The sequence below is a fragment of the Sprattus sprattus genome (genome assembly GCF_963457725.1).
Source record: "Sprattus sprattus genome assembly, chromosome: 13".
NCBI lineage: Eukaryota > Metazoa > Chordata > Actinopteri > Clupeiformes > Clupeidae > Sprattus > Sprattus sprattus.
In genome coordinates this window covers 27,920,629-27,945,628 of record NC_137911.1, presented here as the reverse complement: position 1 = coordinate 27,945,628, position 25,000 = coordinate 27,920,629, and the positions used below count along the sequence as shown (strand labels likewise).

At 45.9% G+C, this 25,000-nt stretch overlaps 3 protein-coding genes across 3 annotated transcripts in view; 1 reads left to right on the top strand and 2 right to left on the bottom strand.

Moving 5' to 3' along the window:
• Positions 1-9,215, top strand: part of lclat1 (lysocardiolipin acyltransferase 1) — a 19,635-nt gene extending 10,420 nt beyond the window's left edge. The window contains exons 5-6 of the mRNA XM_080850576.1: positions 3,506-3,622; positions 6,337-9,215. Of these exons, the coding sequence (XP_080706702.1) occupies positions 3,506-3,622; positions 6,337-6,884 (665 nt within the window). The 3' untranslated portion in view covers positions 6,885-9,215. The remainder of the gene's footprint in view (positions 1-3,505; positions 3,623-6,336) is intronic.
• A 4,517-nt stretch (positions 9,216-13,732) lies between these two features.
• Positions 13,733-18,750, bottom strand: slc30a10 (solute carrier family 30 member 10; the record flags this gene model as incomplete). Its single annotated transcript, XM_080850620.1, has 4 exons — positions 13,733-14,160; positions 14,804-15,043; positions 17,193-17,258; positions 18,264-18,750. The coding sequence occupies 4 exons, from the start codon at positions 18,748-18,750 to the stop codon at positions 13,733-13,735; spliced, it is 1,221 nt and encodes a 406-aa protein (XP_080706746.1).
• Positions 18,751-21,167: 2,417 nt separating this feature from the next.
• The window catches only part of LOC308374557 (protein yippee-like 5), a 4,124-nt gene continuing 291 nt past the window's right edge, over positions 21,168-25,000 (bottom strand). Inside the window, exons 2-3 of the mRNA XM_080850353.1 lie at positions 23,100-23,250; positions 21,168-22,445 (exon numbers count right to left, since the gene is read on the bottom strand). Of these exons, the coding sequence (XP_080706479.1) occupies positions 22,221-22,445; positions 23,100-23,240 (366 nt within the window). The 5' untranslated portion in view covers positions 23,241-23,250 and the 3' untranslated portion in view covers positions 21,168-22,220. The remainder of the gene's footprint in view (positions 22,446-23,099; positions 23,251-25,000) is intronic.

Below are 25,000 nucleotides of genomic sequence, written 5' to 3'. Positions count from 1 at the left end.
CACGCATGCAAACTGTTACATGGAGACTCTCACTTGTTCTCTTTCTGGTTTTCTCTCTATTACTCACTCACTCACTCACTCACTCACTCACTCACTCACTCACTCACTCACATTTACTCACTCACTCACTCACTCACTCACTCACTCACTCACTCACTCACTCACTCACATTCACTCACTCACATTCACTCACTCACATTCACTCACTCACATTCACTCACTCACTCACTCACTCACTCACTCACTCACTGACTCACCCACCCACTCACCCACTCACCCACTCACCCACTCACCCACTCACCCACTCACTTAATCACTCAATCACTCACTCACTCACTCTCGCACTCATCCACCCACTCACCCACTCACTCACTCACTCACTCACTCACTCACTCACTCACTCACTCACTCACTCACTCACTCACTCACTCACTCACTCACTCACTCACGCACGCAAACTGTCACATTGAGACTCACTTTTTTCATTCTGGTTTTCTCTCTTACACACACACACACACACACATACACACACACACACACACACACACACACACACACATACACATACATACACACACACACACACACATATAACCACACACACACACACACACACACACACACACACACACACACACACACATATAACCACACACACACTCTGTCGGCCACTATTTCTCTCTCTGGGCCCTCACTCACACACAAACACTCACTCTCTCTTTCTCATATGCACAGTGTTAGTGTCTCATCACACACGCAAGGTTTGCATAAATCCCTAGCCCGACGTCCAGGAACAATCCTGTTTTCCTGTCGGGCTGCCCAAATGTCACCCCCTGTCTGACGGACTTTCAGAAATGATCCTTTAAGTGACATAAACCCCCTCACTTGTTTTGCCTTTTCTGCTCTTTCCACTTGCTATTTGTAGGAAGAACCTTTGACCTCTGAACTTTGAGTTGTTGATCATGATTGTTTGTCCGCACACATAACAGCAAACATAACATGAAATCGAGTTTAATTAAAGTTTAATTTTGCCGTTATTCATTGTTCTTGCGCAAACGTGTCGCCACCATCCACGGGCTGAGCCGTGAGCCTACACTGAGTGAGTTTATGGACATGAGCAGTGAAGGAAAATTCTAAAGCCTGCGAAATTGCTGACATGTAAAAATGTAGTGATATATTTTACTAAAGATATCTTTAGTATCTGATTCATTTATATCACATTGATGTGCGCACCAAAACAGTAAAAACTAATTTCATGTTTTGTAACAGTGGTATATTTACTGCGTGATATTAACTATGTGAAATTGGTTCTTGATAGGTAGACTCAGGTAGACTTCTCAAACTTTATATATGAATATGAATAACGAATATGACGATTTTTTCTTAAATAAATGTTTCTCTTTTTATTGCTTTTTTAAAAATTTTATAAAATCTGAAAAATGCCTGCTCAGGGATCCCAGGGATTTCGAAATGTTGCAAAACCTGACAGACACACACATATACACACACACTCTCTTACTCACACATTTTTACTGCCTCGCCCTTACACACACTCAAACTTGCATGTTCACGTTTGTTTTACTCTGGTGTTTTTTTTTGGGGGGGGGGGGGACATCCACGCATACCTATATTGACACAACAGAGGTCAGTGGAAATAAATGGATGTTGCACTGGCCTGAAATAGCCAGCAGGCCTGGTTGGCAGTGTTCCAATAACAGCATGTCCAAGCATACTGACCTCTGACTCACCCACACACACACACACAGACACACACACACACAAAGATCAGATTCTCACCTGTCTGTCAGATCCTCTTAGGATAGCTTTCGATTTAAATCTGTCTTTGCACTGACTGCCCCTTTGCTTTCTCTATTGAGATGGGGGGCAGTTAATCTCCTGAGTTTCCATTACAACACTGGCCTGATTTAATTACTCTGTGTGTGTCTGTGTGTGTCTGTGTGTGTGTGTGTGTGTGTGTGTGTGTGTGTGTGTGTGTGTCTGTTCATTTCTGTATGCATGTGTGTGTGTAATCAAGCAGATGCCCCCTCATGTCCCTGCGTCATTAATTAAAAGCAGTATGGCATACTTTTGTGTGTGTGTGTGTGCGTGTGCGTGTGTGTGTGCGTGTGCGTGTGCGTGTGCGTGTGTGTGTGTTTGTGTGTGTGTGTGTGTGTGTGTCTGTCGCTGTGTGTGTGTGTGAGAGAGAGAAAGGGAGGAGCATGTGTGTGGGTGCACAGGAGGTTGTTTGTGTACGCTGGTATTTGTACATGTGTGTGTCCCAGTGTGTATGCTGCTCATGTACATGAGAGGAGTGTGTGTGTGTGTTCAAGAGTGCTGCAATCACCAGTGAGGTCGGTGCCCTCAGAAGGAAAGAGCAGAAGTGTGTGTGTGTGTGTGTGTGTGTGTGTGTGTGTGTGTGTGTGTGTGTGTGTGTGTGTGTGTGTGTGTGTGTGTGTGTGTGTGTGTGTGTGTGTGTGTGTGTGTGTGTGTGTGTGTGTGTGTGTGTGTGTGTGTGTGTGTGTGTGTGTGTGTGAGAGAGAGAGAGAAAAGGGAGGAGCATGTGTGTGGGTGCACAGGAGGTTGTTTGTGTGCACTGGTATTTGTACATGTGTGTCCCAGTGTGTATGCTGGAGTGAGAGGAGTGTGTGTGTGTGTGTGTGTGAACGATACCCTTCTCCAGATCAGGCTCCTGTCTCCCTGTGGCTGAGTGGAAGGCTGCTGGTGGGGAAGACGGATGCGCTCATGCTCTCCTCTCTTTCAGTGCTCTTCCTCCTCCTCTTCCTCTCCTAACAGTGCTCTTCCTCCTCCTCTTCCTCTCTCAACAGTGCTCTTCCTCCTCTCCTAACAGTGCTCTTCCTCCTCCTCCTCTTCCTCTCTCAACAGTGCTCTTCCTCCTCTCCTAACAGTGCTCTTCCTCCTCTCCTAACAGTGCTCTTCCTCCTCCTCCTCTTCCTCTCTCAACAGTGCTCTTCCTCCTCTCCTAACAGTGCTCTTCCTCCTCTCCTAACAGTGCTCTTCCTCCTCCTCCTCCTCTTCCTCTCTCCATGTGCGCTCATGCTCTCCTCTCTTTCAGTGTCCCTTCTTCAGCTTGACTGAAACTTTCAAGTGTTTTCCCACTTCTCCACCATGGCTTCTGCTAACCCTACACCTGCTTGGGTTGTCCCCTGCTTAGCTTGTAAGTTGCTTTGGATGAAAGTGCCTGACAAAAGGAGTAAGCCCCCCCCCCCCCCCTCTTGTTTTCCCACCGAATTTGTATTTATTTTAAAGAAACAAATGTTTGTCATTTTTGTCTATGTTTTTCTTTTGTGTTATATGTTTGGAAATGTTTTCTGAGGAGTTTTCCATTTGCTGTGTATGTAATAGATGTTAATGTTACAGTAACTCTTTTGATTGTCTTGTGCTGACTGTCTTGGATCAATAAACGCTCCTGTTAAAGCCTCCATTCATCAGTTCCTCCCTCCCCTCCCCTCTGCTCTGTCCATCCCCCCCCCCCCCCCCCACACAGACAACACCCGGGCGCGGAGCGATGACTTCGCCGAGAAGAACGGCCTGCCAAAGTTCGAGTTTGTGCTGCACCCCCGCACCACTGGGTTCACCTTCATCGTCAACATGCTCCGCGAAGGTCAGAGGTCACTGCTCAGCCAACCACAACAACATGCCCATCCACTCTATCCGTCAGTCACCTCACCTCATGCCCATCCACTCTATCTATCAGTCACCTCACCTCATGCCCATCCACTCTATATGTCAGTCACCTCACCTCATGCCCATCCACTCAACATACCCATCCACTCAACATACCCATCCACTCAACATACCCATCCACTCTATATGTCAGTCACCTCACCTCATGTGTGCTGTGCCTCACAACTACTGACCTCAATTACAGACAACTACTGACCTCAATTACAGACAACTACTGACCTCAATTACAGACAACTACTGACCTCAATTACAGACAACTACTGACCTCAATTACAGACAACTACTGACCTCAATTACAGACAACTACTGACCTCAATTACAGACAACTACTGACCTCAATTACAGACAACTACTGACTGCATACTACTGACAACTACTGACTGCATACTACTGACACGGTTTGGCACAAACATGCGCACATATATGTTATTTATATATATAGAGTACACTCATGCTGTCATATCCACAATATCCTTGTATGACTGTGTATCTCACCAATGGAAAGAAACACCTTCTTTTACAACAAATCAGGTCTTCAAAAACAGAATAAGCTAGAAAATAAATATTTCCCAGATATGGCACACTGTTGTTGTATGGAGTGTGTGAGGCACAGGGTTGGCATGTCCAAAAGTATTCATTTAAAAGAGCTGTCCACACACACACTAACACACACAGAGATACAGACTGCAGTGATTCATCCAGCTATGTCACACACACACACCAGCCTGTAGCTGTGACTGCAGTACCTGGCGGCGGTCCAGCATACTGAAGCACCGTTGAGTAGTTCCATCAATGGACACAGTAGGAGGCTGCACCCCTCATGAGCACACAGAAACACACACACACACACACACACACACACACACACATACACACACACTACTGGGAACAGGGTGAAGAGGCACAACCCTGTTCCCAGTAGTGTGTGTGTGTGTGCGTGTGTGTGTGTTTCTGTGTGTGTGTGTGTGTGTGTTTCTGTGTGTGTGCGCGTGCGTGTTTCTGTGTGTGTGCGTGCGTGTTTCTGTGTGTGTGCGTGTGTGTGCGTGTTTCTGTGTGTGTGCATGTCTGACGTCTGTGGCGTACAGCTCATATTTGTCTGGTGGAAAGGATAACCACCCCCTCGCTTGTCCAGAGGAATGCTCATCTGTCTTGTCTGGCACACGCAGACACCCGCCCTCCCACCAGCACACACACACACACACACACACACACACAAGCGCACAGAAGTATGCACACACACACACACACACACACACACACACACACACACACACACACACACAAGCACACAGAAGTACGCACACACACACTCACACACACAAACACAAGCGCACAGAAGTACACACACACACACACACACACACACACACACACAAGCCCACAGAAGTACGCACACACACACACACACACACACAAGCACACACAAGTACATACACACACACACACACACACACACTCCTCCCAGAGCTGGCCCTGGTCCAGGTGCTTTGACCCCATCAGCCTGAGCTCTCCGTGGAGCCTGCAGGTCATTATGGTGCTGACATGGCGTGAGAGCTGGGCACGGAGAGTGTGAAAAGGGGATGGATCCACGAGGCACACACACACACACACACAGAGCACTGACGACAGCGGGCCGAGTGTGGATTCACACCACATTTGATTTGAGTTGCTCTAATGGCCTCCTGCTAGAGCCTGGCTTCACACTGACACACACACACACACACAGAGACACAGAGACACAGACAGACACACACACGCAGAGCTGGGGGCCCGAAGCACCAAGGTCATAAGCACTGGGCCCCAAGGTCATGAGCGCGAGGGCCCCACAGCCGATTTAACAGATTATTAAACTAATTTCTTTTGAACGGAGGTTAGTGGATAAGATCATTTAAATAAGTCAGTTACCAAAACTTTATTTCTGTACTCAGTGGGGATATGATCATTTAAATAAGTTAGTTACCAAAACTTGATTTCTGTTGTCAGGGGGATAAGATCATTAAATAAGTAAGTTACCTAAACTTTATTTCTGTAGTCAGTAGGTATAAGGTCATGTAAATATGTTGGTTCCCTGAGCTTAAACCTTAACTTCATTTCTGTTAGCTTTGTTGTTTCTATTACCTGTTTGACGTTCAGAGGTTCAAAAGGTTCACACAGGCTGGACCTGAGCTGTTATTGAGTTTGCTGATTAACAGCAGAAAATGATTTCACAATGAAGTGGTTTTGTTAGACTGTTGGCATAATCATATGGCATAATCATATGTCATGGTAAGGGGCTAAATGACAGTGCTGTAAAAAACGTTCTCTCTCCCTCTGTCTCTCTCTCTCCCTCTCTCTCTCTCTCTCTGTCTCTCTCCCTCTGTCTCTCTGTCTCTCTCCCTCTCTGTCTCTCTCCATGTCTCTCTCCCTCTGTCTCTATCTCTCTCTCTCCCTCTGTCTCTCTCCATGTCTGTCTCGTTCCCTCCGTCTCTCTCCCTCCGTCTCTCTCCCTCCGTCTCTCTCCCTCTGTCTCTCTTCCTCCCTCTCTCCCTCCGTCTCTTCCTCCCTCTCTTCCTCTATCTCTTCCTCTCTCTCTCTTTCTCTGTTTCTCTCTCTTTCTCTCCCTCTATCTCTTCCTCTATCTCTCAATCTCAGGTGACAACCTGGACGCTGTGCACGACATCACCGTAGCGTACCCTCAGAACGTCCCCCAGACGGAGCGCCACCTGGTGTTGGGCCTCTTCCCGCGCGAGATCCACTTCCACGTGCGGCGCTACCCCGTCTCCTCCCTGCCCGCGGGCTCCGAGGCGCTGCAGGCCTGGTGCCAGGACCGCTGGGTCGAGAAGGAGCGGCGCCTGCGGGACTTCTACGCCTCCGAGCCGCGCCGCTTCGACACGCCGGAGGCGCGCGTGCCGCCCTGCAAGACGGAGCTGCGCGTCACCATCATCAAGGCCGCCTCGCTGCTCTACTGGATGACCTTCATCGCCCTCTCCTTCGCCGGCCTCTGGCTCTACACCTCCGTCCGCGTCTACGTGCTGCTCGCGGTGGCCTTCTTCCTGCTCCAGCAGAAGCTGGCGGGCGGGGTGGAACTCATGGAGATGGCCTGCCACCGCTATTGGATGGGCGGTAGTCATGGTAGCGCAGCAGGCAGGGCAGGGGTCAAGGCGGAGGTGGGGAATGGGATGGAGAGGAAGACTGAGTGAAGACGGACGGGTATAGGTGGACCCCCACCCTTCAGCGGGTGGGGGGTGTGTGTTTAGAATGCGACCTCCCCAGGAAATGGTGGCGGGGAGGCGAGTGCCATTTTCGCAGAGGCCGAGGGAGTGGGAACAATCACACACATGTGTGTGTGTGTGTATGCGCGCGCTCTCTCTCTCTCTCTCTCCTCATGCCAAAGCTCAGACGGAGAGAGCTGCTGGCTTTCCCTCCCTCCCTCCCTCCCTCCTCCTCGTGCTGTCAATCACTCTCCTTCGCTCGCTCGCTCGCTTACTCGCTCGCGTGCTCATGTGCTCATGTGCTGGCTGTCAAACAGGGGCGTCCAGAGCTGAGCTCTCTTCTGCCTCAGCTCCCAAAGACAGGAAAGGAAACGGTGAAAGAGTAGAAACGAATGTGAAGGTGGACGGGTTCATTCACTGGTTCATTGTCAGGTATAAAGCAAAAAAATACAGTAAAAGGAGAAACCTCACCAGGGCATATTATAGTAAGAAATGCTGTTCTACCATCCATTGCTGTATGTGTGTTAGGTGAGTGTGTATCGGTGTTTGGTAGTTGGGAGGTCACTTGAAGGTCGGCCAACCACCCTCCTCACAACCGCCCCCTCCGCGTCTCTCTCTTCTCTTCTCTTCTCAGTCTCTCTGTTATTGTCTTAAATTAGGGGGAGAAGTCTTTTTTTCCTCCTTAAAGCCTAGCTAGCCATTTCATTCACATATATACATTTATATTTGCCAGAGTATACCATTTTATAATCACAGCCATATTTTCTAATGTATATTTTTAAATTCCCATTGTTTTGTTTACTTTTTTTTTTGTTTGTTTGCTTTGTTTGTTTATTGTTTGGTGTCATTTTCCTTGTTTTGTCCTTGAGGAATCCGAGCCATATGTGTGTGTTGCCATGCCAACCCTGGGCTTCACCTGTCATAAATCCGAACATTAATTGCAACTGTAGCCAAAATTTAGCGATGTGTTTGTAGAGTCGGAGTTGAGAGACGTCACTCTCGTAGCCATTAGACATTAGTAGTGCTCGCCAGTCACGTGATCAGATCGCGGGCCGCCGTGCCGATACTCTCCTCTGGAACCTCTTTTCTCTTAACTGTGATGAGTTTACACAGAGCCCGATTCACCTTAGCACAGGTGTGTGTGTGCGCGTGTGTGCACACGTTTGTTTTTCGCGTGTATGTGTTTTTGTACATTTATGAAACTACATCGAAACATTCTGTTTTTCTATAGCAGGAGTGTGTATATGTTTGATGCTGGATTTAAAGCTGTTCATACTGCTGGTGCATATGTGTCTGTGTGTGAGAGTGTGTGTGTGCGTGCGTCTGCGCGCGTCCGTGTGTGTGTGTGCGTGCGTGCGTGCGTGCGTGCGTGCGTGGGTGGGTGCGTGCATGCGTCTGCTGTGTGTGTGTGTTTGTGCGTGTGTGCGTGCGTCTGCTGTGTGTGTGTGTGTGTGTATGTGTGTGTTTAAAGCAGTTGCTCTTGCATGGCTATGGGAGCTGTTGCATGGGAACAGCAGAGGCCTACGTAGTGCGCAGACCAACACAGCTGAGGCCTGCGTAGTGTGCAGACCAACACAGCTGAGGCCTGCGTAGTGTGCAGACCAACACAGCTGAGGCCTACGTAGTGTGCAGACCAACACAGCTGAGGCCTACGTAGTGTGCAGACCACCACAGCTGAGGCCTGCAGACCAACACAGCTGAGGCCTACGTAGTGTGCAGACCACCACAGCTGAGGCCTACGTAGTGTGCAGACCAACGCTGCAAAGGCCTGCGTAGTGTGCAGACCACCACAGCTGAGGCCTGCGTAGTGTGCAGACCAACGCTGCAAAGGCCTGCGTAGTGTGCAGACCAACACTGCTGAGGCCTACGTAGTGTGCAGACGAACTGCTGACTTAGAGTGCTAACATGAGACTGGAGTTTAGAAGGCATCACCATCGTAGACTACTCATGTTCAACTGAATCACAATCAGATGCTGTCCTGATGACATCCCCCTCTTCATATCAGATGTAGTGGGTGTGTGTATGTTTATCTGTTGTGTGTGTGTGTGTGTGTGTGTGTGTGTGTGTGTGTTTTGTTTGTGTACAGGAGAAAATGGCCTTGGACACTGTGATTGAGAACTGTAGCTTGCAAACTGGTCAGCCTGTACCGATTACACTATTCTAATAGATTTCGTAAATCTCAGTTCTAAACTGAGTTTCACTTTTGTCTCTCCGTGTGTTACACTGGAGGTGACCCCTCTTATCCTCTCAGGTAAAGTATGTCACTTTCATGAGCTCCGTACCACTCTGTTCGAGAAGTTTAAATAAACATACACTTCTTCCACCAGCCCCTGGTTCTTGTGGTCGTTCTTTTTCGGACTGGAATTCACTGTTTTACATTTCGGAAAAACCTCAGGGTATCTAAACTAATTAAATAAGCTAATGAAACTTAATAATTGTAAGCTTTCAATCAGTTCTGGAGAACCTGAAATGATTGCTTTTTAACTACTAGTAGTACTATTAGTGATATTACTTTTTATTCAAATTAGGTCGCTTGAAAAGATTTAATTTCCCACTGTGGTCAGAGTCTCAAGTGTCTACAATCTGGTTCGGTGCCCTCTTTTATTTTATACAATGTTTTTTATCGTAAAACTTTTTGGATTGACTTTTACCATTCAGTCCTAACCAAGAACCTCAAACCATCCAAATATTTGTTTTCTTGCAAAAATGGTTCTCTCTATCTTTGATCATTTCTTGAGGCTGAGAACTGGTGCGAAGCTTAAAAAGCTAAAGGGTCTTTTAGGAGAATACAGTGTTCTATGGGATCCAGCTAGAGACTACATATCTAGATTGCACCCCATAGCAGCAGTACAGGTGTGTGTCTGTGTGTGTGTGTGTGTGTGTGTGTGTTTGTGTGTTCACCTGTGGGCTTATTCAGGGCGTAAACCACAACAGTGTTTTCAGCAATGGATCTCAAACATCACTGACTGGATGTTTCACGTCCCCTTCACACAATGCACTTGGGCAGGAGGGGCGGAGGGAGCATCACGTTGAGACATGGGACATTTGAAGGTGGAGAGGGGTTGCTGTGGCAACTAATGTTGATTTTTTTTTTCTGTTGCCAGGCAACACGGGGCAACAGGAGGTGCTATGATGTCATCAGAGACCTCTTGCATGTCATTTAGCCTTTCCACTCCCTTTTTGTGGCATTTTAGAAAACTTGTCGAGGTGAGGGAGTGTAAAGAAAGGAGGATAAAGAAAAAAGACTAGCGTGCTATGTCCACATTGTCTCCTCATTATATGAATCAGTGACTAAGTGCTCCCGAGATGAGCCTTTTTTCCTTCTAAAAGCTTTCACTGAATTCTGGCTTGGTTTTCACTAAATTCCTTTGCATTTTGGTACTTCAACATTAAAGTGGTCTTGATGTAGCTTTTAAAGGGATTACAGGGATGGTGGTGAAGTGTTTTTTTTTTTAGTGCATAATTAAATTAGGAGAAAAGGGATGGCAATACTACAGTTCACGTTGAGGCCAAAGGTGATAAAGGGGCCAATTGTGTGTGTGACTGAGTGAGTGACCACGTGAGTGAGTGTGTGTGTGTGAGAGAGTGTGTGACTGGGTGACCGTGTGTGAATGGGTGACCATGTGAGTGTGTGTGTGTGTGTGTGTGACTGAGTGACCACATGTGTGTGTGTGTGAGTGTGAATGAGTGACCATGTGAGTGTACATGTGAGTGTGTATGTGCATGTTTGAGCTCTTCAAGTAAGGAGCAGCCTTCAGCTCCATTTCCCAATGCCTTGCTCTTAATCCCCCAGATTTGTCCCCAAGACCATTAAGCTGCTTTCCAATGGGCTCTCAGGTGAACCTGTGCTGGGCGCAGGAACCCTCCTACGTCAGCGTGTGGTCAAGGGGGAATTAAGTCAGTGGTGCACACAGACGTTCCAGAAGACCCTGGGCATCTTTGATCACGCCCACACACGTCATGGTCCTAATTGGCGGATGAAAAGTGATCCCCTGGGGTGATGATCTCTTGGCTTGTCACTTAACCGCTAAGCTGGTAGAAGGCCAAGATCAGGAGAGGTCTACAGGAGTGTATGTGTTTGTACCCTACGTCCATGCAAGAAATAATAGGGATTTGTGAAGGTAGCCCACAACGATTGTCGTGTTATTACCATTTGGTGAATAGACTCTATGTAGTTGAGTGCAACGATTATTTTGTGTAATGGGGTCTTTTTAGTTATAGACTGAATGGATAGGGTCATCATATGGAGAAGAATTATGAAGTCTCAGATGAAATCTTGTCTTTGCAATAACAGCTGTGAGATATCTCATGTGAAAGTTACATTACTGTGTAACAATTTAAGTCAAAAACATCCCGAGTCACATTCACACACAGCACAGTTAAACAGTTGCGATGAGCTTGATTGCCTTGTGTCCAACTTCTACACGTCCCATACATTCAACATAACCTACCTGGTCAGATCCTCTTGAACAAAACCAGTTGCTCACCAAAATAAAGTCTTGACGCACTTCATGGAGACTGGACAGAAGGTAACTGGTCAACCATGGAAAGTCACTTAACTCTGCATCAACGTGTGACTGCTTACGTCTAATCAGCTCTCTGTGGTGAGTGTCTAACCACACACACACACACACACACACTCACGCTCACACAGCTCTCTGTGGTGAGTGAGTGTCTATCCTTGGATACGCCCGTATGTGCCTGGATATCGATTAGCAGAAACCCTCTGCCCTCCCCTGCTGAAGCGCGAGCTCAGGGTTTTCAGAGGTGATCTCTGGGCAGCCGTGACCTACTGGTTAGGGTTTCAGACTGGAAACCGTAGGGTGGCAGTTCGATCCCCGACCAGTAGGAAAAATGTGGGCGGGGGAAGTGGTAGACCACTGCTCTCCCATGCCCACATCCACGGCTGAAGTGCCCTTGAGCAAGGCACCTAACCGCGATCACTGCTCCCCGGGCGCCGCCGAAGGCAGCTCACTGCTCCGGGTTAGTATAACTTCACTTCACTGTGTGTGTGTCACTTCCCTGGATGGGTTAAATGCAGAGGTGGATTTCAGAGTGTGTGTGTGTCTACACCACCTCTGCCATAGAGTCACTTTCACTTTTTCACTTCCACTCCACTCTCTCCCCGCACTCGTTTTTCTCCTCCTTCACTCCAGGGGGAGGTGCTCTGACGTAGCCATGAGTTCTCCTATAAGCATAGTGGATAGATTCCATACACACTCACACACACACTCACAATCTCTCTCTCTCTCTCTCACACACACACACTACACTGCAGTCATCTCATAGCCTAAATATAGCCCTGTCCTCAGCTGGGAGATATGAGCAGAGCGCTGCGTCATTCTCTTGTTAATAGAGCCTTCGCCCTCCTGCTGCATCAAGGGAGCTTTGAATCAGTGAGAGACCTGTGTGTGTGTGTGTGTGTGTGTGTGAGTAAGTCTGAGAGACCTGTTGTAGTTATTAATCCCACACAATCCACATCTCCAGTTTCAAAGATCACTGAGCAAGACTGCCTACACTCACACACACACACATCTGTATCTCATGCCCTCTGCCTATATATAGGTAGATAGTCTCACTTGTGCACACATACACACAAACACCTATAAATATATAAAAAGAACACATACACACACATATAAACCTTTACTTACCTCCATTTAATATTTATATTATTATTGTTTTTTTTTCCATTTCTGTCATCTCTCATCATCTGTCCCTGGATGTGCAATGCCTTATAGACAAAGCAGAATGTAAAACATTATACATGTTTTAGGTCACAGAGTTGCAAACCTTGAAGTTCATTAACTTAATCACTTGAGATGGTTTACTCATATGATTGTCACAGACATCACACAGTGGAATGGCATATGTTGACAAAACCATTGATATCCATGTTGAACACTTTGGATAAGGCTGTACGGTCAGTCATTGCCTTTGCTCTACTGCCATCTACTGGCCACAGCAGGTACACCATGATACATACACTGTTCCACATTCTTCTCCCAAATCTGAGATCAAGACTTTTGCATTGTGGGTCGACACCGACTTATACCATGCCTTTGGCTCACTGACCTCCGTCATGGGGCTGACTTCTCAATTTTAATTTTAAGGCAGGAAAGCTCGTGAGGATATCGATTTCATTAAATGACTGAAAAAGACCGAAACAAGTCACATTTTCTGTGGGATCAACCTAATGCAGTACATCTATAAATTGTGCATCATATGCAAAATCAATTTTGTTTCTCACAGTCTATATCAATCCTCAACCTATCAATCAGTGGAAGGCAGCATTTATCCTACTTACTAACCCTCACCTTTACCCTAACATTTAAACACTGAACTCACTATCTTCTCAATGTTACAGTGCAAAGATTACTGGCACTGACTGATTGAGTTTATCAGAACATGTGATGGGTAATGAGAGTAATTAACATGTGTCAAAGTGCATTATGGTAATGAGAGTAATTAAGATGTGTCAAAGTGCATTATATTTGTGTATTATATTACATTTGTATGTGTGTGTGTGTGTGTGTGTGTGTGTGTGTGTGTGTGTGTGTGTGTGTCTGCCTGTCTGTTTTTGCGCTTATCCCTGAGAAAGGGAAGGCACATTTGTTCATGTTTGGTCAAATACACACTCTCACCATGTCAACTGTTCAAGTTTAGAGATTGTTCTTCAGGCACTGATCCTTTTGGTCTGGACTGGACCTCCTTAAAAAGAATAAACTAACTGTTCAGTACTGTTCACATCTCACTACAGTGGGAATAAAGCGCGTCAACATCGCCTGTCTCTGAAGTAGCAGCTTCTATCTTCAGCTTCAACTTCAGCTGTACAACTACATCTCTGTGCTCTGGAGTCTTCTCACGGCTCCTCCCGTTTCCGTCAGCAAAGTCTTGGTGCTTTCAGGCACATCCACGGACACCTCTGTGAGCGGCAGAGGAGGATGCCCATTGCTGACGGCTTCCTGGCGGGTTGTGTGCGGGCAACAGGACAGCCTCTGACAAGAGGGTTCCAGGCAAGGGGCTGCGCAGACCCCCTTCCCGGCCGTCTGGGGCTCACCGAACTCGGGCTGGAGGGTGAGGCTGTGCACCCCGGCCCGGTGGAAGATCTGGCGGATCTGGAGGGAGAGGGAAGTGAAGGCGGCGCTCTGGAGTTCATGAGAGCAGCGCACGTGGAGTGTGGCCACGACCCGGCCCTTGCACAGCTCCCACACGTGGGCATCGTGAACTCCCAGCACTCCTGGAAGTACGCACACTTCCTCCACTGAGAAGGGGAGAGAAGAGAATAGAATAAATAGAATAGAATATATTTATTTGTCATTGCACAAGTGCAACGAAATTGAGGTGGCAGCTCTCAGACTTCAGTGCAATTGAAAAGTAAAAAACTATAACGATACAAATATATACAATATAAATATACAGATTTACACTATAAATACTCAGCTTAAGTAAAAACAAGTTTAAAACAAACACAAGACACAATACACATAATAATAATTCATAGAGACAAATACAGGTTAGTTTTGTGCATTGTTTAGAGAGACACAGAGAGCAGAGGTGGAGTGAATAGACATCTTAGCCTTCCCTTTCTAAATGACCCTACTAAGTCTAGTATGTGCAGTATGCAGTGTATGTGAACATACCTATATTTGTCCAAAAGATTAACATTCTCCTCCTGCGAGTGTCTTTGGATGTTTGTTGTCTGTTTTGTGTGTTGGGTTAATTGTTTGTAACCATTCAGAATTATGGATTTGCTCATTACCTTATTTTTTAACCAGAAACTACATTTTAACTGAAGAGTTTGGCAAATTGTTATCCAGAAACTGGACTTCTGACTTTTTGCAGCAGTCATTTTGAGTTAGACTGTGAGTTGTGTTACTCGGTGTGTGACGACGGCCGAGACTCACACAGCGCAGCGAGTGGCAGGTCAGCGGGACTCATCTGCAGCAGGATGCTGGCGGTTTCCCGTAGCAACGGTGCGGCCGAGGCCATGATGATGGCGATCATGACGAGCGTGAGGCTGGGGTCCACGTAGCACTGCCAGTTGCACTCTGACCCCGGGGCCAGGGGCCGCACGAAGAACAGGGCAGAGGCCACCACCACCACCACTGAGCCAAGCGCGTCATTGAGAACATGAAGTAGCACACCTGTGGGAGAGGACAGAGGTTGGTTAAGTCCTGGATTTTTTTTCTAATGTTTAAATCGTAACCGTTGTGCTTTGATGGACGTTGCTGAATCCATATCTTTGGGCCCCTCACTTTGTGTTAGAAAACATGAGAAGAATTTTGGGAACATTGCATCAATGTCTTGAATGAATTGAATGTCTATGAATGATAGATCTTCACATTAAGACAAAACTGAATGGTTGTCCACAGGTGGTCTTCTCCCATTATTCCTGCGGAACTGCATACATTATTATTATTTAAACTTAATTAGAACATGTTGGCAAGGTTAACATACTCACACATATTCTCTCTGTTGAAGTAGTTCACTGTATTGTCTCATCACGGTCAATAATTAGTACTTTAGATTATTTTACAGCCAGATACAGCAAAGTCGAGCATGGCCTAGCTGGTGTGTATGGGTGGGTGCTACTGACACAATTCAGTTTTTCAAGACTAAAAGCTAAGCTAAAATTTAGATATTTTGTAGGCGTATACTCGGCTACAACTCTTAAAGTTCCATTTGGCTCGCTCCACCCTTCCTTGCAATTTAGCAGAATGACGTTTTAACTCATTTCTGGGGGGGGAAATAAAGAATGTGCGTAGGGTAAACGAATTGTTCTAATTCGCCACAGTAGATGGAAAGACAGTTTAGACGAGAAAGGTGACGTGGAAAATAGGCTCCTTTGTCATTGAAACACATAACCTTCCCCCTGGTCCAGAAGCACCATGGGCTCAATGGAAAACACTCAACCGCCTCAGGACAAGAATGGGGGCGATCATAAGCTGCTCTGGTCAGATGGGGCTACAAGACTGCACCTGTGAAGGTGGAGAAGCAGACCATACTATGGAGCGCTGTCTTGTCTGCCCTCTACTACTCAACTCTTACACCTCAAAAGACCTTGCAGTGTTCCATAAAAACAAGGACTGGGGGGCACTGGGCGCAACCAGTAGCCCCGACCACATTCGGGCTTGATGCCCATGGAGGACACAGGTTCGATTCCGGCCTGATGTCATTTCTCCTGTCCACACCCCACCTCTTCTCCCTCTCATTACCTGTCCCACTCTTCACTTCAACTACAGATTAAAGGCCAAAAGCCCCCCAAAAATAAATCTTTAAAAACACAAAGGACTGTGTAAAAAACGGTCATATAACCATCACGCTTGAGAGAAACGAAAATAAGATGATTGAAACCCATGTGATGGGGCGGAGTTACACATTGTACAGTCCACCATCAGAGGCGTTAGACCGTTAGACGACACGCTGGCCACTTCTACCCACCGTCACTGGGAGGAAGCATGAAAGTCTAACAGTGCACTAACAGTAAGCAGCAAATGTTTACATTACCGTTTTACACATTAACCATAACGTCTATGTAATAACAAGCGGAATTGACAGAGCCAGCGGTGCGTAGGGGACAAAGTGCTAGTATGCAGCGTAGTGCTCTGTAGTCTAAGAGTGTGTAGGAGTACATACAGTATCCTGTGGGTCGCTTTTCAGTAAAGATGGGAAATTCGATGCATAGTATTGCATGGTCAAAACCAAAGATTCTAAAGCACAAAATACATGATGGATTACTGGCCACCAATAATCAGAAAACAGTCAGGTTTCTTTTTGATGTTGGGTTTGTGTTACAGTGAGGGTTTAGGCATATGGGTGAATGTTTGATAGCATGGCTGATGAGCAGAGTCATTGTGACTGTGATGTACCACACAACAGTCCACAGAGTTACGTAAAGTACTCAGTTCAAAGGTTTACAATGGAGTTACCTCAGAAGCCCTCTCTACATTCATAAATGCAATGTTTCTGGTGACACCAACATTTCTTTCCTGACAACTCTGTAGTCTTACTAAAGGCAATGCATTTCCCAAATGCTAATATGCTTCTATCAGTAACTGGATAGGGTCCGTTCAGTGTTGTAATGGTCCCTGGAGAGGTGGGTATACTCTCATTTATTTTTAAGCAGCCCATACAACACAGGATAAACGCCCTGTTCGAGAAGTGGGTATACGGAATGCTGACTGAAAAATAAGTGGGTATACTCCGTATACCTGCGTATACCCTGGACTACACCACTGGGTCCGTTTTATCAGTCTGTGCCCCTGCGGATGTTGTATGGTTGTATACATGTACCTCTGATATTGAGGGGCTGACCCTCCTTCTGTGGTTGCTCACCCTCATCAGGCAGCACTGGGATACCTGTGTCAAAACATTAAACACATGACAAGCTGTTAAAGTAACACTATGCAATAATTTGACACTTTTTGAGATATGGTTTTATAGGCAACTAGTTTAGGTTCCATCCTCAAATGTATTTTGATAGCATATGGTCATGTGAAGGACAGATAAACACCTGTGTCTTCCCCACTAGCCAACCAGAATATGCCCTATGTAGTTCTGTGTAACGGGCTGGTACACCCTGCAAAAAGGAAGAAAAGCTTTCACACGCATGCCATTGACAGCTAAACTGCCAAAAGACACCAGTTAGTGTGTAATCAAGCTTCTATCAGTGTCAGCTGGGCTGTTGGTGATGTTTACAAGGTTTTTGCATTACTAGTTTTATAACAGAACTCCGTATTGCTGGCTGCTTTAAATATAGATGGGGCATATGGGACACAGCGGAAGCGTCCAAGACGTTGAGCGTGTGAAGTCTAAATTAGACGCAGCAGCATTTCCTCAGCAAATGAATTAAATCATTTATGCTGACTTCACGTGCACACGTAGTAGAGGTGCTTACTGAAGCAATATCCTTTGTTCTGTCCCACATCCGAGAGAGATGCTAGGCTATCCCCCTATGCTGGCTTCCTCGTGTTAGTGAAATGACCGAATCCTTGTGCAAGGGCATCCTCTGGGAATAGGGGATGAGGTAAGGTGACTCATCTACACAACAAGTGGCTGTAAGAGGACAGTCGTATGCGTGCGTACAGATATTGCTGGAAAGTAAATTAAATGCGCTCCATGTGGATAAGAGTTTACTTTCAGATCAGAACAGCCTACTCAAAACGTGTTCACATGTTAAACGCTCTGGGTATCATAACAGAAATTACGCAACTGACTGAAGCATCGCCATTTGTGGAACTAAACAGTCATAATTGTGCGGTTTCACTGTACAATACATGTGATAATTGGTTTGAAAGACATTTTTAAAAGAAGTGGCAATAGACATAACAAACAGTTATAGCATATGTTAATCGGTCACCGCACCTGCCTCCCCATTCATATGACGTCCCCCGTCTGATTTGGCTGTTGACTTGGCCCTCTTGATCCGCAAGCAGCATCCGCGACAGTCCTGGAAAATTAGCAGCCCAACAATGTTAACAGCTAGCCCTAGGGCGCCGACCACAAGAACCAGTCCAGGATCGTCAATTGCCTCCGGTCGGGCTAGTCGCCTCATCGCCTCCACCGAAATTGAGAAGCATAGGGCGGCCAAGAAAACAGCGTTGGCCAGAGCTCCGACAACCTCAGCCCGGACCCACCCGTATGTGGAGCGCCCTGATCCGGTCCGACGCGACACCCAAGAGGCCGTCAAGCCCACGCATAACGACAGAATGTCCGACAGCATGTTGAAGGAGTCAGATACAAGTGCTATGGAGTTCCCCATGTACCCGGCGACAATCTCGGCCACAAAGAAAATTACTGTGATGACAAGCATGAAAATTAAGCGGCATGTTTTCCCGCTATAGCGCCCCATGGTCACTCGGTTTCAGTAAATGTTGCTCAGAGAAAAGGGACTGGGGGGGGGGGTCATCAATCCAATTCACCTGTTGCTCTGTTTTTGAAATCACTAGGTCCCCATTTGCCTCTGCCGATATATTGAGTGTGAGAGCGCTCTGAGGCGGACGGGTGGCTTTTCTCCCTGCGTCTCTATGAGATATTGTTGGTCTCCTCCTACTCCTTTATTTTACCCTCGGTGAAAGTAAACCGGCCATCGTTATCTCAAAGAAACACACGCAAAAGTTTACGCCTAGGCTACTGTCTTACGCGAGCTGACACTTTTTCTGACTGAACACACAGCTTCAAGCTGTTCCTTTTAAGAGTAGCTCCCGTGATCCATGGTCATTCATAATGGCCGTAGCCTAGGCCTACGTGGTTCTGGCTAGACGAGTCTGGCTAGTTAGGTGCAGTTTGGGGGTAGTTAACACCTCCTCCTCATTTCGCGTTAACTCTGGACACAATCAAACGGGGGAAGGGAGTGTCATTAAGATATCTACTTTATAGACATTTATTGTTTTTAAGATAACTTCAGTCATCAACAGTTTTGTGGGTCAACTTCTGTACTATTTTCTGCCGATCGGTGCATAATTGCTAGTCTGTCGCCATTGACCTTGTGATTTGAAATGACGACACAAAATTAACCATTAATGATCCTTTGAAAGGGGCGTAATCATTCCTCCAACCACCAAATGATTTAACTTTGTGCCAAGCACCTCTGCATAACCCCGGCCCCATCCCGCCGCCGCCACAATTGCTACACTTGAAAAGGCTACTTTTTACAACATTTTCAAAATTCCATACCGTACATTCTATGTCGCAGTCGAAAACACGAAATCAAAAAGAAAAAACTTCGTTTCACTACGGACTACTGTTTCAGTCTTTCACGAGATCGAGAAACACATCTGCAGGTTCTCTCGAGAGGTGCATATGAGCAAAAGAATACCTGGTGTGGTACATGACAGCCATATGAGGACACGATAGAACGGGCCCTACTTCAATGACATGTTCAAACATTCAGCCAATCAAATTTGCATATCAGATATTTCAAATGTATCAACATGTAATTCATAATTTCCTTTTAAAAAGTTGAAAATGAATGGCTTAAAGAATATGAACATGTAGCTCCAGGATTCCATAACTGATCCCAATTGTTAAACAGTTGCATGTGTTTTCAATGGTAAAACAGTGGTATAGTAGTATTAAGCCTAGTGGTAGTAATAATAATAATAATTATAATAACACAGTTGTTAAATTATTGGCCTGATGATTCATGCTGATTATTAATTGTTGGCTTGTGACTGCGCTGGTATCTTAACATTTGGGTCATGGAGCAAAGAAGGTTGAGATTAAGAACCACTGCTAGAAGCTTGGAAACAGCGTAAAGCTAAAGCACTTGCACAGGATGAAACATTGGTGTTATTAATCTTACTCTGTCATCAACCTTTGACCTACCAGAAAAAAAATGCATGCTAATCTCTCCAAAAGTTGCTCTCAAATCTCTCAAGAGAAAATCGGGTCGATTCTACTCTCACACCCTCTAGTTAAGATACTGATAAGTAGCACTCGTCCTGTACAGAAGACTAACCTCTTTTTGAGACGCCATGTACACATCCAAAACTCTATATACAAAAGTATTCAACATTTTCACAGTAAAAATTCTGTCTGGGACAATATGCCTTCCATGGGCTTTTCATTCCAAATAACTTTGTCCAATGTATATTGTCAAAAAAATCGAAAACATAAATATGCATAGACACAAAGTCAAATCAATCAAAATCAAACTTAAAATCAATGAAAGAATTCAAGACTTCCAAATTATGATCGTAGTAAGACCAAAAGCTTTATTCAAAATCAACGCTGCTGAAGAAACTTGCAGAACAAGGAGGAATAAAGCATATTTTCTCTTTTTTTAAATTTAACATCACAAATGACCATGTCAATAGCACTATTACTCAAAACCATACCGAACAGAAAATGGCCATGTACCGACCGCGTATTGCTCATAAAACCATAATAGTCATAATGATACTTGTACAATAACTATCATAACTATAACAATATAATATAAAATCGAAAAAAATGAAAAGAGGAGAGAAAGGAGGGAGAAAGAAGGGAAGAAAAAGATGGGGTTAAGAAGGAATGGAGGAAGGAGGTAATAAGGGAAAAGAAATGGCCGCCATCCTGAGGCCCTCCATAGAAATGACATCAGGAAGAATCATGGGGCCGCCACACGCCAAGTTCTTTGCATACAAAACTCCCATTCTGATCAGTATTCAGCCTCCCTCGCTCAGACACATACACACACGCTTTCCCCCAACCCACCCACCCCATTCCCCCACACACACACGCTTCCCCCTAACCCACCCACCCCATCCCCCCCCACACACACAGGTTTCCACACAGGTGTTCACACAGGTGAAGTTACTCAAAGTACAGGGTGAGGCAGAGCTGGGCATGCAAAGCTAAGAGTCTATGAAACGATTTTTGTAAAAAGCTCTTTGTAGGATCTTCTCAGGCCAGCAAAAAAGATGGTAGACGTAGAGCAGACACACACACACACACACACACACACACACACACACACACACACACACACACACTTCTGTGTCTGTGAGATCCAGCAATAAAGATGGAAGTAGAACAGACCCACACACACTTCTGGGTCTAAGATATCTATTTACAAATACACCAGAGCAAGGAGTTCGCTAACCTTTTCTTTCTGGTGTTGAGCTCAAATAGCGCATGTTCTGTGAGTTTTAGAGTTAGTGTGTGTGTGTGTGAGTGTCTGTCACTACGTGTGTGTGTGTGTGTGTGTGTGTGTCTGTATGTGCGTTTGCGTGTGTGATTACAATAGGGAGGATGATTTAGATTTGCATGTGTTTCATGGTGTCTTGGTCATGCCACATGGTAGTAGAGCTATTTCAGCTACATTCACGACTGCTGCATGGTATGAGAACATTCAGAGTGGACTCTGGGCTCGCTCTCTGTCTGTCTTGGGCTAAGCCTGTGGCTGCATGGGGCGGGAGACACAAGGCAGGGACAACCAGTACTACAGCAAGCACAGGGTCTACAGTACAACATCTGCCCACGCCAACAGCAGAGAGATCAAAAGATGCTTGGCTGCTGCTTTTCTTTGCTTACATGGGAACTGTGGCCTTTTGTATGTGAATGACAAACCTTTTGGAAGGTGTGCGGGAGTGTGTGTGTGTGTGTGTGTGTGTATTGTGGTTAAGTGACAGGGTGTGTGTGGATTATTAGACAATTGTGTTGGGAGGGAGGAGGGAAATAGAGTGTTATCAAATATATTGTTTTTCAATATTCAATATGTTTTTAGCTCTGCGTGTCTTGGAGGCTGGCGTTGTCACGGCATAGCTGTGCACGTATGTACACACACGCGCGTGTGTGTGTGTGTGTGTGTGTGTGTGTGTGTGTGTGTGTGTGAATGTCTCAGGAAGCGTCAGAGGGAACGTGCTCCTCAAAGCCCTCGCTCTCCCGCACCAGGGCTCTCTCCAGGATGACGCGGCCCTCCTTGTAGCGCTGGCTGTCCTCCGTGGCGAACTCGTAGATCCAGCCCAGCTTGCTGTTGCAGTTCTTGCAGCTCACATCACGGACCATGTGCCTCCCCGTCAGCATCACGCGGTCCTGCACCTCACTGTACTGCAGGTTCACCACCTACACACACACACACACACAGACACACACACACACACACACACACACACACACACACAGACACACACACAGACACAGACACAGACACAGACACAGACACAGACACAGACACAGACACAGACACAGACACAGACACAGACACAGACACAGACAGACACACACAGAGACACAACAAGGTCATGCATTGATCAGGAACAGATTCTGCTTAAGGTTTCTTCCTGTCCAACAGGGAGTTTTTTCTTGCCCCTGTTGCCATTCTGCTTAAGGTTTCTTCCTGTCCAACAGGGAGTTTTTTCTCGCCCCTGTTGCCATTGTGCTTGCAGGCTCTGGCTCTGGGCTCTGCAAAGCGCCTAGAGGCAATTGTATTGTTATGGCGCTATATGTTGTATTGTTTTGCACTGTTGCACTGATTGCACTGCTGTATTGTTTTGTGTTGTGATGTATATATGTGTCATATGTGTAAGCACACTGAGAGCCACTGTACCAAGACAAGTTCCTTGTTTGTGCAAACTAACTTGGCCAATAAAAGCTGATTCTGATTCTGATAAATAAAAATGGAGTGTGTGTGTGTAGGCTACCTTGTTGAAGAGGAAGGCCCTGCCGGTGGCCCCGGTGAATTGGATTGAATTGAATTGAGTGAGTGTGTGTAGGTACCTTGTTGAAGAGGAAGGCCCTGCCGGTGGCCCCGGTGAAGCGGGTGGAGATGAGCTCGGAGCGGTTGGTGAGGATGGTGTCACAGTTGGCACAGGAGAAGAGGCGCGTGCCTCCAATGTGGTCCAGAAAGATCCGCCCCATCACGCTCGGACTGCCGAGACACACACACACACACAGTGGGTAGATATTTCGTGTGCCGTCTAAAGCACAGGTACGTCCACCTCGCCGCATAAAAGCACTAAGACACAATGAACCCCACTGTATAGTCTGAACTTTATGGACGACTTGAGCAGGTCTAGTCACATAATGTGTTAGACCAATCATAAAATGAATGCCCTAGATAAAGTTAATTTCGATTGCCTGCCTCGCATTCTTCATAAAATATGTATGACAGTCTGAAACAGACATCGTCTGTCTGGTTCTGTAAGGAAACAACCAGAGAAACCACTATATTTCTAGAGGGCAGCATTTACCTCAAAGATGATGAAAGGTGACAGGCAATTAAGAGTGGGTGGGAAACCTGGGAAAATGGGGACCTCACAGTAACAAATCAGAATGGAGGACCTGTATTTCCAACTAAAACCTTCAATGGCAGACACACCTGCCTATCCTTTTTCCACCTTGATAATGAACATCCCACCGTCTCTCTCTCTCAGGGCTAATTAACCTCTGTCCTGTCCTTTCAGCTGAGATGCTGAACCTGAACATTTGTCCTGGGCCTTAAAAATGTGTTTAGGTCCTGGGATGCACCAGTCGAGTGGTGTCCCTGGCAACAGTGTTATTTATAGCACAGGCTCTGAGATAAAAAGTCACGCACATACAGAGAGAGAGAGAGAGAGAGAGAGAGAGAGGGAGAGAGAGGGAGAGAGAGAGAGAGAGAGAGAGAAAGAGAGAGAAAGACTGGGACTGCAGGGACAGGGGTTTGCTGTTAAAATCACACACTCTAACCAACCACCAGATCAACCATCACACACACACACACACACACACAGACTGACTCTCTCTCTGTCTCCCCATTGTAGGCTGTCTATCTCCCTCTCCATGAGTGTGACAATGGAAAGTGTGGTTACAGTTCGATATTAGGACGACTCTGCCTTCCCCTCTACGGTTGGCCATATTAAAATACTACTACTTAAATGCTGACAATTCAAACTCTTGCACTGATAAAGATCTGATTAAATAACAATACCATATAATTATGGACTAGCCTAATGTTACTTCTTAATGAGTTATATCAGTTAGTATTGACAACTACTATTGTAGAATCCCCTAAAGTCACCATCAATGGCCTAATACACTCATAAACCAGAATAGGTGTCGGGTTATTGCTAGTTTCCCTCTATATTCCCTCTTGTTATGTTCCCATGTAAAATGTATCCTCAAAAGCTTGGTTGCCTTGTTGGTGATGACATGTATTAATACTAATGACTTCACCAAACACAGGTATAGACGCCTGGTTCAGTCTTTTTTCCTCTGTAAAGGAAAGCAAGTCGTGGCCCTTAGATCCTATCGCATTTATTGATATTTTGGGACTATATCACTTAACTGTTATTGTCTGACGCAATCAGAAAAATGCCAGAATTGAATGATCTTGCTGACTACAGAGAACCAATGACGTACCAATTGGGACAGCGCTTCAGGGTAAATCATATCAATCAGACTTAGCGAGCAACCAATATCATATAAGGCTCGTGGTGAACTTAACGTCGCAGAAACAGCGACGCATTTTGACAGCTGGCTAGAACAAACGTAGTTCCTCCCTGTAGTTTCACAAAAAAAACAATGAACCTAGCTATCTGCTAGCTAGCAATATATACTCGGTCGGCAGTACGGTTGAGCATTGTATTTTCTGTGAAGACCATCTGATAGGGGGACCATATCGTCTAATCATCATGTACTAG